Below are 11,565 nucleotides of genomic sequence, written 5' to 3'. Positions count from 1 at the left end.
AAGGTATTGCGTTTTCGATCCTATGTTTACTGAGACTTTTACTTTCAACTGTATGCGTTTGCACCATGAATTATGATACATCTTGTATGTGTTAGAGAGTGATTCAATTCAGTTGTAATAGCAGTGGAAATTTATTGAGAAATCAGGCCCTGATCTAGAGCGCTAATTATGATCCGTAAGGAGGTCAAACATCTTGAAGGATTTTTACTTAGAGCCTTTATAACAATGGTACATCTAAGCCAGATTATTAAAAAAGAGACGAACTTGCATTTATATTGAACAGGGGCGCTCGGGATTTCAGGTTATCTAATAAACCATCAATTAAAACACTCCTCCTTCAAGAAAGAGAACTTCCACAGCTGACATTGTCATGACAATGCTATTTTATACATGATGTATTTTCTATATTTCATACTCTTACAAACCACAACAAAAAATAAATTGTGCTAAGTTATATTTTAAGTGCAAACACAAATAAATTTCCTTGTTTTGCAAGAATTACATCTGTGCATCCATTGTAAATTTCCAGATGAAGTAAAACCATCCACGAACTGTTACATCGCTACCAGCGTCGTTCAACTCATTTTGTGCTATTCAGGCGATACAACATGTTGAATAAGGTATATGCGCCGTTCAGCACCTGTAGACATAATGAACAAAACTGATGTTATTGTGCTTCTTAATACACTCTGTGCTATATACTAACGTATTTCAAATGAGAACGTGACGTTCAATAATAACTGATTTATGCACATGAAAACAAATTACTCGCTGTTGATGAGTGTTGTAATCAATGGACTGGTACCTTCTATTCAGTGTATTTGCTTGTCGGCCAGACGAAATATTAATTTAATCCAGCTTGTTAACAAAAAAAATCACAGAATATCCCACATGTAGTGAAAGTGATAGTTGTGGCAAATGGCGATGGACAAAAGACAACCCATTTGTAGGCTAATGACCGAAAGCATTTTTTTATGGTTTAGAAAGCTGGCAAGCTATTGTTAAAAAAGACACATGATAATCTGATTACATGCTTGAAAAACGGGTAAACAAGATATACAAGAAATTCTTTAACAACGTTTGGTGCCAGTTTCTTCACAACAAAAGAAAGCAAATGTCTCAGTAAACATACTTCCAAAAGTATTTAATTTTTGAATTGTTGATTGAATTATACCTCAAACAATTAGGGATTAAAACAGAAATAAGGTTTACAGCCACTAACCAAAGCATATTTTGGTAGGTTATCAAAGAAAATCATCGATATAACTGAAAACTCCACTGCAATCATTGTCCTGTTTGAAAATTTGGCAACATTTGAGAAAGATGGAATAGTACATTTTTGCAAGTATAAAAACAGAGTAGGCAAACTTTTCTAGCAGTTCAAAATTAATGTGTGTCCTGGAACAGTAAGTGTCCAGTAGTTCGGTACACACTCTCAGTACATCCTATATGTGCCGTCTAAAAAGATTCATTCATAACACTATAAACCATTTTTTTCTTAATAATAAAATCTTTGTTCTAATTATTATTTTCTTAAAATAGGTACAATCATATCAATATCAAATAGACGTAAGTACAAGTATTCTCGAAAAAATCTTTTACCCTCCTCTTATCACATTTGGTTGGACAGTGATACCACTGGTAAAGCCGACACTGTTTGTGGTTCCCCGAGAAACAGTTCTTATTATTGCTCCAACACCAATTCAGTGGTTGAAACATTTCGAATGGTGTGAGTGTCTCACTGTGCTACAGAATACACGCCTTTTAGATGATCCCTTCGCATAAATACTGAGTAGTCAGAAACAGTCTGAAGAGCTTGTATGGGCGTTGCCGGGGAGATTGTGCTGAGAAATAACTATTAAGGAAAAATCGATAATTTGCGCCATTTCTGAGCTATTTTGCATTTACGGTAGCCAAGCAGGTCGTAATGTGCTCCAAAATTCAAGAACTTGCTTGTGCTTAAATGCGATAACGCACAGACATCTGTGGATCCGTGAGTTACCACTTCTTTAAATGCTCAGTATGAGTCACAATTTGCCACTTTCGGAAGTCATAAATTTTAGTTAGGAAACCAAACGAAAAACAGGTTGGGCGACACTGTCTCCGGCAGGGCTCTTGATTTTGTGTACACTACGACCTGACTGGCTAACTCCAGATTTTAAATCGGAAATGGCGCAATGTATCGAATTATTTGTTAACAGTTATATCTCAGTAGATACCACCCTGCAACAACCTTAAAAGACTTTCAGAACACTTCATTTAAAGGTTTAGGTGTTAGAACATATGGTTAGTATGGTTAGAATACAGTGATGCTCCCACAAACTTTACATTAATAGCTATTCTAAATTCCTTCCGGGTCATTCTACTGTAAGGGTTTTAAAGTATAACAGAACTTGGTAGAGAGGTGGAGCCCAGAGCAGTAACCAGATCAGAGCCACAGAGAGGAAGCACTGATCACTGAACTATGCGATCAGCAAAAGCAATTACCCATGCCATCAGACCAGCTTTCAAGTAAGTTTCTATAGGACGACCTTCAGACACTTATGACTGCTTCTGTCATTGCCTGTGTTCCAGAGTGTTGGGCGTTACACACCGACACAGCCACCAATGCAAAGTCAGCAGAGAGCAGCAGCTATTAATCCTGATCAAGCCAAACCGTCGTTATTCGGTCAGTTGGCCAAGAAACACGGCCGACTCTGTTAGCCGCAGCTTTCGAGTGCCGTTAAGTAGAGTCAAGTTGAGGACAAACACCTTGAACGACCAGACATAGGACAGACCGGTAAAATGTGCCTGCGGGTCTTGTTGTTGCTATAAATCGGAGGTAATGGATCAGTATGACTTGAGCAGATGCGCAGAATGCCTCGCGGAAGTATGAGCGAATCATACCGTCAAATTGGAATTTTGTGGGAAGTACTATGGGACCAAACTGTTGAGGTCATCGGTCCCAAGGCTTCCGCACTACTTAATCTAACTTAAACCAACTTATGCTAAGGACAACACACACACCCGTCCCCCAGGGGGATTCGAACCTCCGACGTTGGGAGCCGCTACGGTCGCATGCTCGAATCCTGCTTCAGGCATGGATGTGTGTGATGTCCTTAGGTTAGTTGGGTTTAAGTTGTTCTAAGTTCTAGTGGACTGATGACCTCAGATGTTAAGTCCCACAGTGCTCAGAGCCATTTTTTGAGAAAATGTGATGCATCCATCCGGAAAACTGCTGCTCGTGTATGGTGAAGTGCTTCGGCAGTGCAACGACTGTGTGAAGAATGGTTCACGGAAGGCCGCAAAGCACGACGAGATGGGTATGGTCGCATGACGCAGACCAATCCTCCGAGAAAATCGACAACTCATCCGAATGGCATTGCAGGACAGACCTGCATCTGCCTAGTCTCTGGCGCAACAGTGGACGAGTGTAGCACATTGTACATTAAGAGAGATGACAGTCTGTTGCCGTTTACTGCGGCAGGGTTTCTTGTGCGTCGTCCACTTCTCTGCCTACCGTTGACGAATATGCAGAAACATGCTAGACGGCAATGATGTGTGGAGCGAGATCACTGGCGACAGGAATGGCATCAGATAGTGTTTCCGGACGAATCCAGGTTCTTTTCTTTTTTTCATTCTTGGGGCCTTTGTCCCACGCCATTGCGGGGTCGGCCGTGTTCCTATTGATTTGGCTGTGTTAGTTGCAGAGGGCGGCCGGATGCCCTTCCTGCCACCACCCCGAACCCCCCAGGATGGAATAGTGTACCCCAGCTGTCTGCGTCTAGTGTAAGCCATGAAAGGGTGGGAACGTTTTTTTCAAATGTCTGCAAGTCGTATAACTGAGGTGGAAGGTGGGGTCCAGCCCAATATTCACCTAGCGAGATGTGGAAAACCGCCTGAAAACCACATCCAGACTGGCCGGCATACCGGCCCCCAGATCGAAACTGTGTGGTGGATTAACGAGGAGGGCCTACCCGAGTCCAAGAAGCAGCGCACTAGCGCTCTCGGCTACCCTGGCGGGTGGACGATTCCGGGTTTGAAAATGATGGTCGGATTTTGGTTCGCCACAGACTTGGGGACGGCGTAACAGTGACTGCATTGGCACAAAACATACAGTGCCACCTCAAGGCCTTATAGTAGTAGTATGATATTCTGCCTTATGGCAAGTCTTCTCATAGGTTAAGCCTCTTCCACTTTTGTCTGTTCATAGCCAGTTTTCCATTTCTGAATATTTGCCTCCTTTGATATCGTCCAGCATCTAATATCTTATTTTTCCTCTTCCCCCATTTCCTTCCACCATTCCTTCTATTCCTTCCTTCAATAAACAGTCCCTCCTCATACAATGTCCAATCCAGTTCCGTTTTCTCTTTCTGATTACTTTCAGAATGTTTCTTTTTTCTTAACACTTCTTCATTCCTTACTCGGTCTTCCCATTTCACTTTTCCTATTCTTCTTCATATCCAAATCTCTAGTGCCTCCAGTCTTCTTTCATCTTCCTTCCTCAATGTTCAGGTCTCCGCACCATATAGTGCAATGCACTAGATGTAACATTTGGCAAGTATTTTCCTCAGATCTTTGTTTAGTGGTCCACAAAGTAATTTCCGTTTCCTCTAGAATCCTTCTTTTGTTATTGCAATTCTTTTCGTAATTTCTGTTGAGCAATACATATAAACCATTATTACACTTCCCAAGTAATTGAAGTTATTCACTTGCTCTATTTCCTCTCCCCATATTTTCATACGACATTTTCACCCCTTTCCTCCAATTACCATGCTTTTCGTTTTCTTCTTGTTAATCTACACTCCATATTCTTCTAATTTTGTTTTCAGATCATCTAACATTTGTTCCATCTCTGTTGCACTCTCTTCCATCACAATCATGTCGCTTGAATATCTTATACACTCCTCTCTCCGACCCCCTACATAAAGGAGACGTTCTTTCATCAAAACTTTCACTAATAATTTTCTCCAGATATATATTTAAAGTGTTGGTGATGAACAACAACCTTGTCTTACACCTCATCCCAGTTCAATTTCTTCAATCATCACACTTCCTATTCTTACTCTTGCTCTCTGGTTCAAGTATAAATTTCTAATTAGCCTTCTATCCCTCCAGTCAGCTCCATGTTTCCTTAGAATTTCCATAGGTTTGTCTGGCCTTATAGTATGGGGTGCTCTTTGATACAACCAAAAATCACAATTTGTGCGTGTCCAGGGCACTGTGATCAGTATGACCTTCGTGAAATGACATCCTGCGACCCACAGTCACACCCGTTCTGCACACCATTCCAGACGCAATTTTTCAGCGAGACGATGTACGACCACATGTTGCTGCACGAACACGTGCCTTATAGTGTCACAGAATGTCAGCATTTTGTCCTGAGCCGCCAGATCACCAGTCTTATCGCCAATCGAAAACCTGTAGGATATGGTGAAACGACAGGTGCAGCGCAGTCAAACAATGCCAACCACAACAGTATAACTTTGAAACCAGGTGAATGCAACATAGTGGGCTGTACTATAGGACACTGTTGGCGCCTTACACGCATCGATGCCATCATGCGTGGAACAAGTTATCAGGGCCAATGATGGAACCTATGACTATTAGGCAACAGTACACATGCTGACCGAGGTGACTGAAATGTTAACCATTTGTGCAAAATGTACTAATGTACATGTCCTGTGAATATGATCGTTCTATATCTAGTCGATCAAGGTGTTTTGTGGACCACTTGCCAAAGCTGCGGACGCCAGTTGCTTCTCAGTGCTTCCCAGCCATCGGTTCACAACTTGACAGCGGATAACGCCACAATCTGTCGCAACGGAGAAGACGCATCGCGGCAACGACCAGTGCTTGGCCGCCACTTTCGACTCAACGTGGTGTGCCGATGACACTGCCGGCCGGAGTGGCCGAGCGGTTCTAGGCGCTACAGTCTGGAACCACGTGACCGCTGCTGTCGCAGGTTCGAATCCTGCCTCGGGCATGGATGTGTGTGATGTCCTTAGGTTAGTTAGGTATAAGTAGTTCTAAGTTCTAGGGGACTGATGACCTCAGAAGTTAAGTCCCATAGTGCTCAGAGCCATTTGAACCATTTTTTTTTTGCCGATGACACTGTAAGATGGCAAGAACTATGCCCCTTACATGAAGTCATTAAAGATCACCTAACTCATGTTGAGCGAACAGTAGGGCTGAACAAAATGACTGACAAGGCACAATGCATCTTGTAGAGGGTATAGTATGGATGTAGTGGAATAATTAATGTCGGGTGATGGTTTTAAAGTAATTCATATGACATGAAAACCTTGTGGAAACGAGTCGATTTACTGGACGCTAGTTTACCCCAAGGAAGTATTTAGAATTGACCGTGATCGGATGGGGAACGGCGAAGGGAAGCGACAATAGGCAGCTTAGGGCGGCTCAAGCTCTGAGAAAGCGGCAATGTGGCACGGCCTCCAGCCGCCTTAAGATGAGTGACAGGAGGGGTGGTTGACCCCAACCCCTTGCTGATGTACTGGGAAACAGACGGAGAATTTTACACCTGTTGATAAATGTCTGTCATCCTGTTTTCTGTGAAACATGCGAGAAAGCCACGCAAAGCCACGGTGGAGCGGCCAACAGAGGTCAAAAATGCGTGTTCGTGACTATAGCAACTTCACGGTGAATTCACGGTCCGCAGAGCCTGAAGTAAATCAGGTGAAGAGCGACAGCATGAAATACGCCGTCCTCCGATGGGAACGTAGGACCAAGGAATTGGAAGTACTCTCCTGGGAGTCAGAATTCCGGAAAACTTGGTGTCTGTACAGACACTAACCTTCATGGGTGGCCTGGGAGGACTATATAGCAGATGTTGAGAAGAAGGGAAATTTTGTGGGAATTTGTTCACTTCCCAGAGCAGGCATTGGTCAACGCTGGGAAGCGACGCATAATTAACGTGACTTGCACTGCAATTGGCGTAAGTGATTTTGCTGGAGGGGAGACTGAGACGAAGAGCGGACTGTGAGAAGTCTCTGTAGAAATCTTCCATTCAGAGCTTGACTAGAGTGTGGATGTGGCATTCTTTACTCAGCTTGCCTGAGAAAGAGTGAGCATCTCTGCAGTTTAGGATTTAGCAAACGGAGCGATTGAGCTTGGAGATAGGAAATTTTGGTTCAGCTATGTACTGAGCAAGATAGCTAGGAGTGAGAAGACGAGCGCAGCCTTGCAGCACCAGGAGGTCGGCCGACGTCCGCACAACGACACCGCTCCGCCACGATGAATTCGGTGATATTGCGCCCACTCCGGCCATTGATTAATTTGCTGGATCATGTTGGCAAAGTTTCCACGAGGGTTTCATGGGCCATGTATTGTAGAATTCTTCTCGCACTTTGCATTACGCCTTGGTCAGTCGATAGGAATTACTTTTGATTTATCGCGCTTTACTCCACACAAACGCAATTTATTACCATTGCCCATTAGGAGAGTCATGTAATGTGATGATTGAAAGTCGTGAGTTAAAATAAATCTGTGCTAATCGACTGCATCTGTTTTCAATCAAGTAGTTCAAATCCCAGGTCACTTTCTTAATTAATTTTATGTTCAACATTTGGATCTGGTGTTCAATAGCTGAATATAACATCATTGTGCACCCCTTCTTAATTAAAAGGGATCAATTCTGAATCAATTAATGTCAACACTGCTACCGCAGTTCAATCAGGAGTCAGAGGGCCTTATTACTTTCTTTGCGTTATCCGACATTGCGGCAGTTTTGCACTCTCTGTCGATCTGTTAGTCAATTACCTGGGGTGAACACACACCAAAACCAGATAAGTGACGGGTGGGGTGTTACAACACCAGTACAGCACGTCACTTCCCATCAGCACGTGTACCCTGCAGGCTGTGCTGTCTCCATTGCCGCTACAAGTGCGCATAGCACGAGCTGACGCTAAAAGCGTGCCACAGACGAATGCGCTCCTGAATGACTGTCCAAGCTGAATAAATTAACAGGGCTTTTTTATATGTAACTCCTGTCTGCTAAGCGATATACGAAACCAAAAACGCCCAAAGAATACTCGAGCATATCCTGACAAGCAAGAACTGTTTATCTCTCACTCCCGTTTCTCCGCAGCTACTTCGGATGTACTACACTGTTTCTGCGCCGTTTTTCGGCTCTCAACCTACTATCGATAGAAGTCTTCGCTCCATTGTATATTTGCACGCTATAATCTATCAACTAATGCTATGGCTTCACGTTAGTGCTTGCGGCATTCCCCTTTGCCCGATTTAAGACCGGTGCCTGCGCAGTGTCGGGTTCAGTGAACGTTCTTCGCTAAGTGCCTTTAACCCTAACTAGCCGTAGAACCGCTAGCAACCGTCATTCAAGTGCACCGATGCCGACACAGCAATGTTTTTCTTTGTGTTGTATTTGAAGCCTGCTGTCCTTGCCTGCCTTCTGCCAAATTGAGACACACGCTCCCAACTTCCGGCATTCCGCAGCTGAAGAGACTTGGTTTAGAACATGCTAAGTCTGAAGGTCGAATTACCGGCAGACTGAAGGCAGCAGTGAGTAAAACCAACAAAGAAATGAAGGTATTTTAATCTGGTGAGAAACATCTTAAAAGAAGAGCCTTTCAGCTCTCCAGCTGAGGGGCGTATGTGTTTCCGTGGATGGTCGTTGCAAGACTGACCTTAACTACCCTACTGGCCATTAAAATTGCTACACCACGAAGATGACGTGCTATAGACGTGCAATTTAACCTACAGGAAGAAGATGCTGTGATATGCAAATGATTAGCTTTTCAGAGCATTCACACAACGTTGGCGCCGGTGTCGACACCTACAACGTGCTGACATGAGGAAAGTTTCCAACCGATTTCTCATACACTAACACCAGTTGCCTGGTGAAACGTTGTTGTGATGCCTCGTGTAAGGACCTTTGATAAAGGTCGGATTGTAGCCTATCGCGATTGCAGTTTATCGTATCGCCACATTGCTGCTCGCTTTGGTCGAAATCCAATGCCTGTTACCAGACTATGGAATCGGTGGCTTCAAGAGGGCAATACGGAACGCCGTGCTGGATCCAAACGGCCTCGTATCACTAGCACTCGAGATGACAGGCATCTTAACAACATGGCTGCAACGGATCGTGCAGCCACGTCTCGATCCCTGAACCAGCAGATGGGGACGTTTGCATGACAACAACCATCTGCACGAACAATTCGACGACGTTCACAGCAGCATGGACTATCAGCTCGGAGACCATGGCTGCGGTTACCCATGACGCTGCATCACAGACAGGAGCGCCTGCGATGGTGTTCTCAACGACGAACCTGGGTGCACGATTGGCGAATCGTCATTTTTTCGGATGAATCCAGGTTCCGTTTACAGCGTCATGATGGTCGCATCCGTGTTTTGCGACATCGCGGTGAACGCACATTGGAAGCGTGCAGTCGTCATCGCCATACTGGCGTATCACCCGGCGTGATGGTATGGGGTACCATTGGTTACACGTCTCTGTCACTTTGAACAGTGGACGTTACATTTCAGATGTGTTACGACCCGTGGCTCTACCCTTCATTCGATCACTGCGACACCCTACATTGCAGCAGGTTAATGCATGACCGCTTGTTGCAGGTCCTGTACGGGCCTTTCTGGATACAGAAAATGTTCGACTGGTGCCCTGGCCAACACATTCTCCAGATCTCTCACCAACTGAAAACGTCTGGTCAATGGTAGCCGAGCAACTGGCTCGTCACAATACGCCGTTATTACGGCCAGAGGTGGTTGATCAGGGTACTGATTTCTCAGAATATATGCACCCAAATTGTGTGAAAATGTAATCATATGTCGGTTCTAGTATAATATATTAGTACAATGAATACCCGTTCTTCTTGGTGTAGCAATTTTAATGGCCAGTAGCGTAAAATTTGCTCTCTCAGTGCCGCCGCAAGGCTGTCTAGCTGTGGTTGTACTTTCAATGATAATAGCTATAGCTACCTAGCTAGATTGTTCAAAAAATTCTGTTAAATTACAACTGGTTTTGCGGGCTTTATCTGTGGAATTTATTATAACCCATGGTTCTGTCATTGGTTACTGCCTTTGGGATTAAAAAGTGTTTATACAGGGTGGCCATAAACAGTCTGAAAACGTTGTACGGTAATTGCAAGCCAGGTTGTGCTGAGAAAAAAACGTTAAGAAAAAAATTCGATACGTTCCGCCGTTTGCGAGTTAATTGATATGAAGACAGCCAATCAGTGTGTTGAGCTCGCAAATTCAATCGGCGCGCCAGGTACAATTAGTGTCAGACTTGCATTTGGGAGGACGATGGTTCAAATCCCTGTCCGGCCATCCAGATGTACGTTTTCTGTGACTTCCCTAAATCGCTTAAGGCAAATATTGGGATGTCTCCTTTGGACGGATACGGTCGACTTCCATCCCTACTCCGCACTAATCCCTTCTTATGATCCGTCTCTGAAGGCATCATATACGACCGGACGTTCATTAGTATTCTTCAGTGCTTCCTTTCGTAAAAGGGTATTTCATAAATGAGATAGAAATGAAAATATTTTGTATTGACCTCTTTTCTGATACTACTGTAGCTCATCTCTCTATAAACTGTGTAACCTTATTTATGATTTACCTTACGTAGTAGTATGTCGCATAGAACCAATGAAAATAAGCGACGGAGCACAGCGATTAAGACTCTTGTCCGGCTACCCACAATTCAGTTGTTCCCCGGAATCAACCACGTCGAATAATAGGATACTTACATCTCATTATCCTACTCGAGCCTGAGTTCCCTCTTACGTCATTGTTGTCGGTGGAAACAGTATACCCGATTTATGTGTGAAATCGTACGAACGTGCGATTTCACCAATATGTGACTTTATTTGTAGTGCACCAGCTTCATGTAATACTGCCGAAGGCTATATGTACTACTGTACACTACTAGGGAAGCCTGACGAGTCATCCGAATGTGCGTGTCTGCGTAGTTGGATTATGAAGGATTTTTTTTTTTTTTTGTAGCGTGCTAGTGACAAGCAATTGTTTGGCTAATAGTTTGCAAGGCACACACAGTCAAAATTAATAAACTTTCTCCACAGTTAAACGGTCATCGCGCTGTAATTAACTCATCAAAGCAGTGAGTTTATGCAGGTAGCAAACACTATTTTATCTCTGTTTCTGATATTTAGTAGTTCCGTATTTGTAATGAGCGTAACGTTCTGTTTCAAACAGTTTACTTTTGTTTCTGGCCACTGGAACAATAGAATAACAGCGACGTTCAGATCGATTATTTATTCATTTACCGGGTGATCAAAAAGTCAGTAAAAATTTGAAAACTTAATAAATCACGGAATAATGTAGATAGAGAGGTACAAATTGATACACATGCTCGGAATAACATTGGGTTTTATTAGAACCAAAAATATACAAAAGTTCAAAAAATGTCCGCCAGATGGCGCTTCATCTGATCAGAATAGCAATAATTAGCATAACAAAGTAAGACAAAGCAAAGATGATGTTATTTACAGGAAATGCTCAATATGTCCACCATCATTCCGCAACAGTAGCTGTAGTCGAGGAATAATGTTGTGAACAGGACTGTAA

At 43.5% G+C, this 11,565-nt stretch overlaps 1 protein-coding gene across 1 annotated transcript in view; it reads right to left on the bottom strand.

Annotated features, from left to right (window-relative positions):
* Positions 1 to 553: 553 nt before the first annotated feature.
* The window catches only part of LOC124750652 (odorant receptor coreceptor-like), a 167,015-nt gene continuing 156,003 nt past the window's right edge, over positions 554 to 11,565 (bottom strand). The window contains exon 7 of the mRNA XM_047248984.1: positions 554 to 640. Coding sequence (XP_047104940.1) covers positions 581 to 640 — 60 coding nt within the window. The 3' untranslated portion in view covers positions 554 to 580. The remainder of the gene's footprint in view (positions 641 to 11,565) is intronic.

The sequence above is a fragment of the Schistocerca piceifrons genome, chromosome 1 (assembly GCF_021461385.2).
Source record: "Schistocerca piceifrons isolate TAMUIC-IGC-003096 chromosome 1, iqSchPice1.1, whole genome shotgun sequence".
Classification (NCBI taxonomy): Eukaryota; Metazoa; Arthropoda; class Insecta; order Orthoptera; family Acrididae; genus Schistocerca; species Schistocerca piceifrons.
This window is presented reverse-complemented; position numbering and strand designations above follow the sequence as displayed.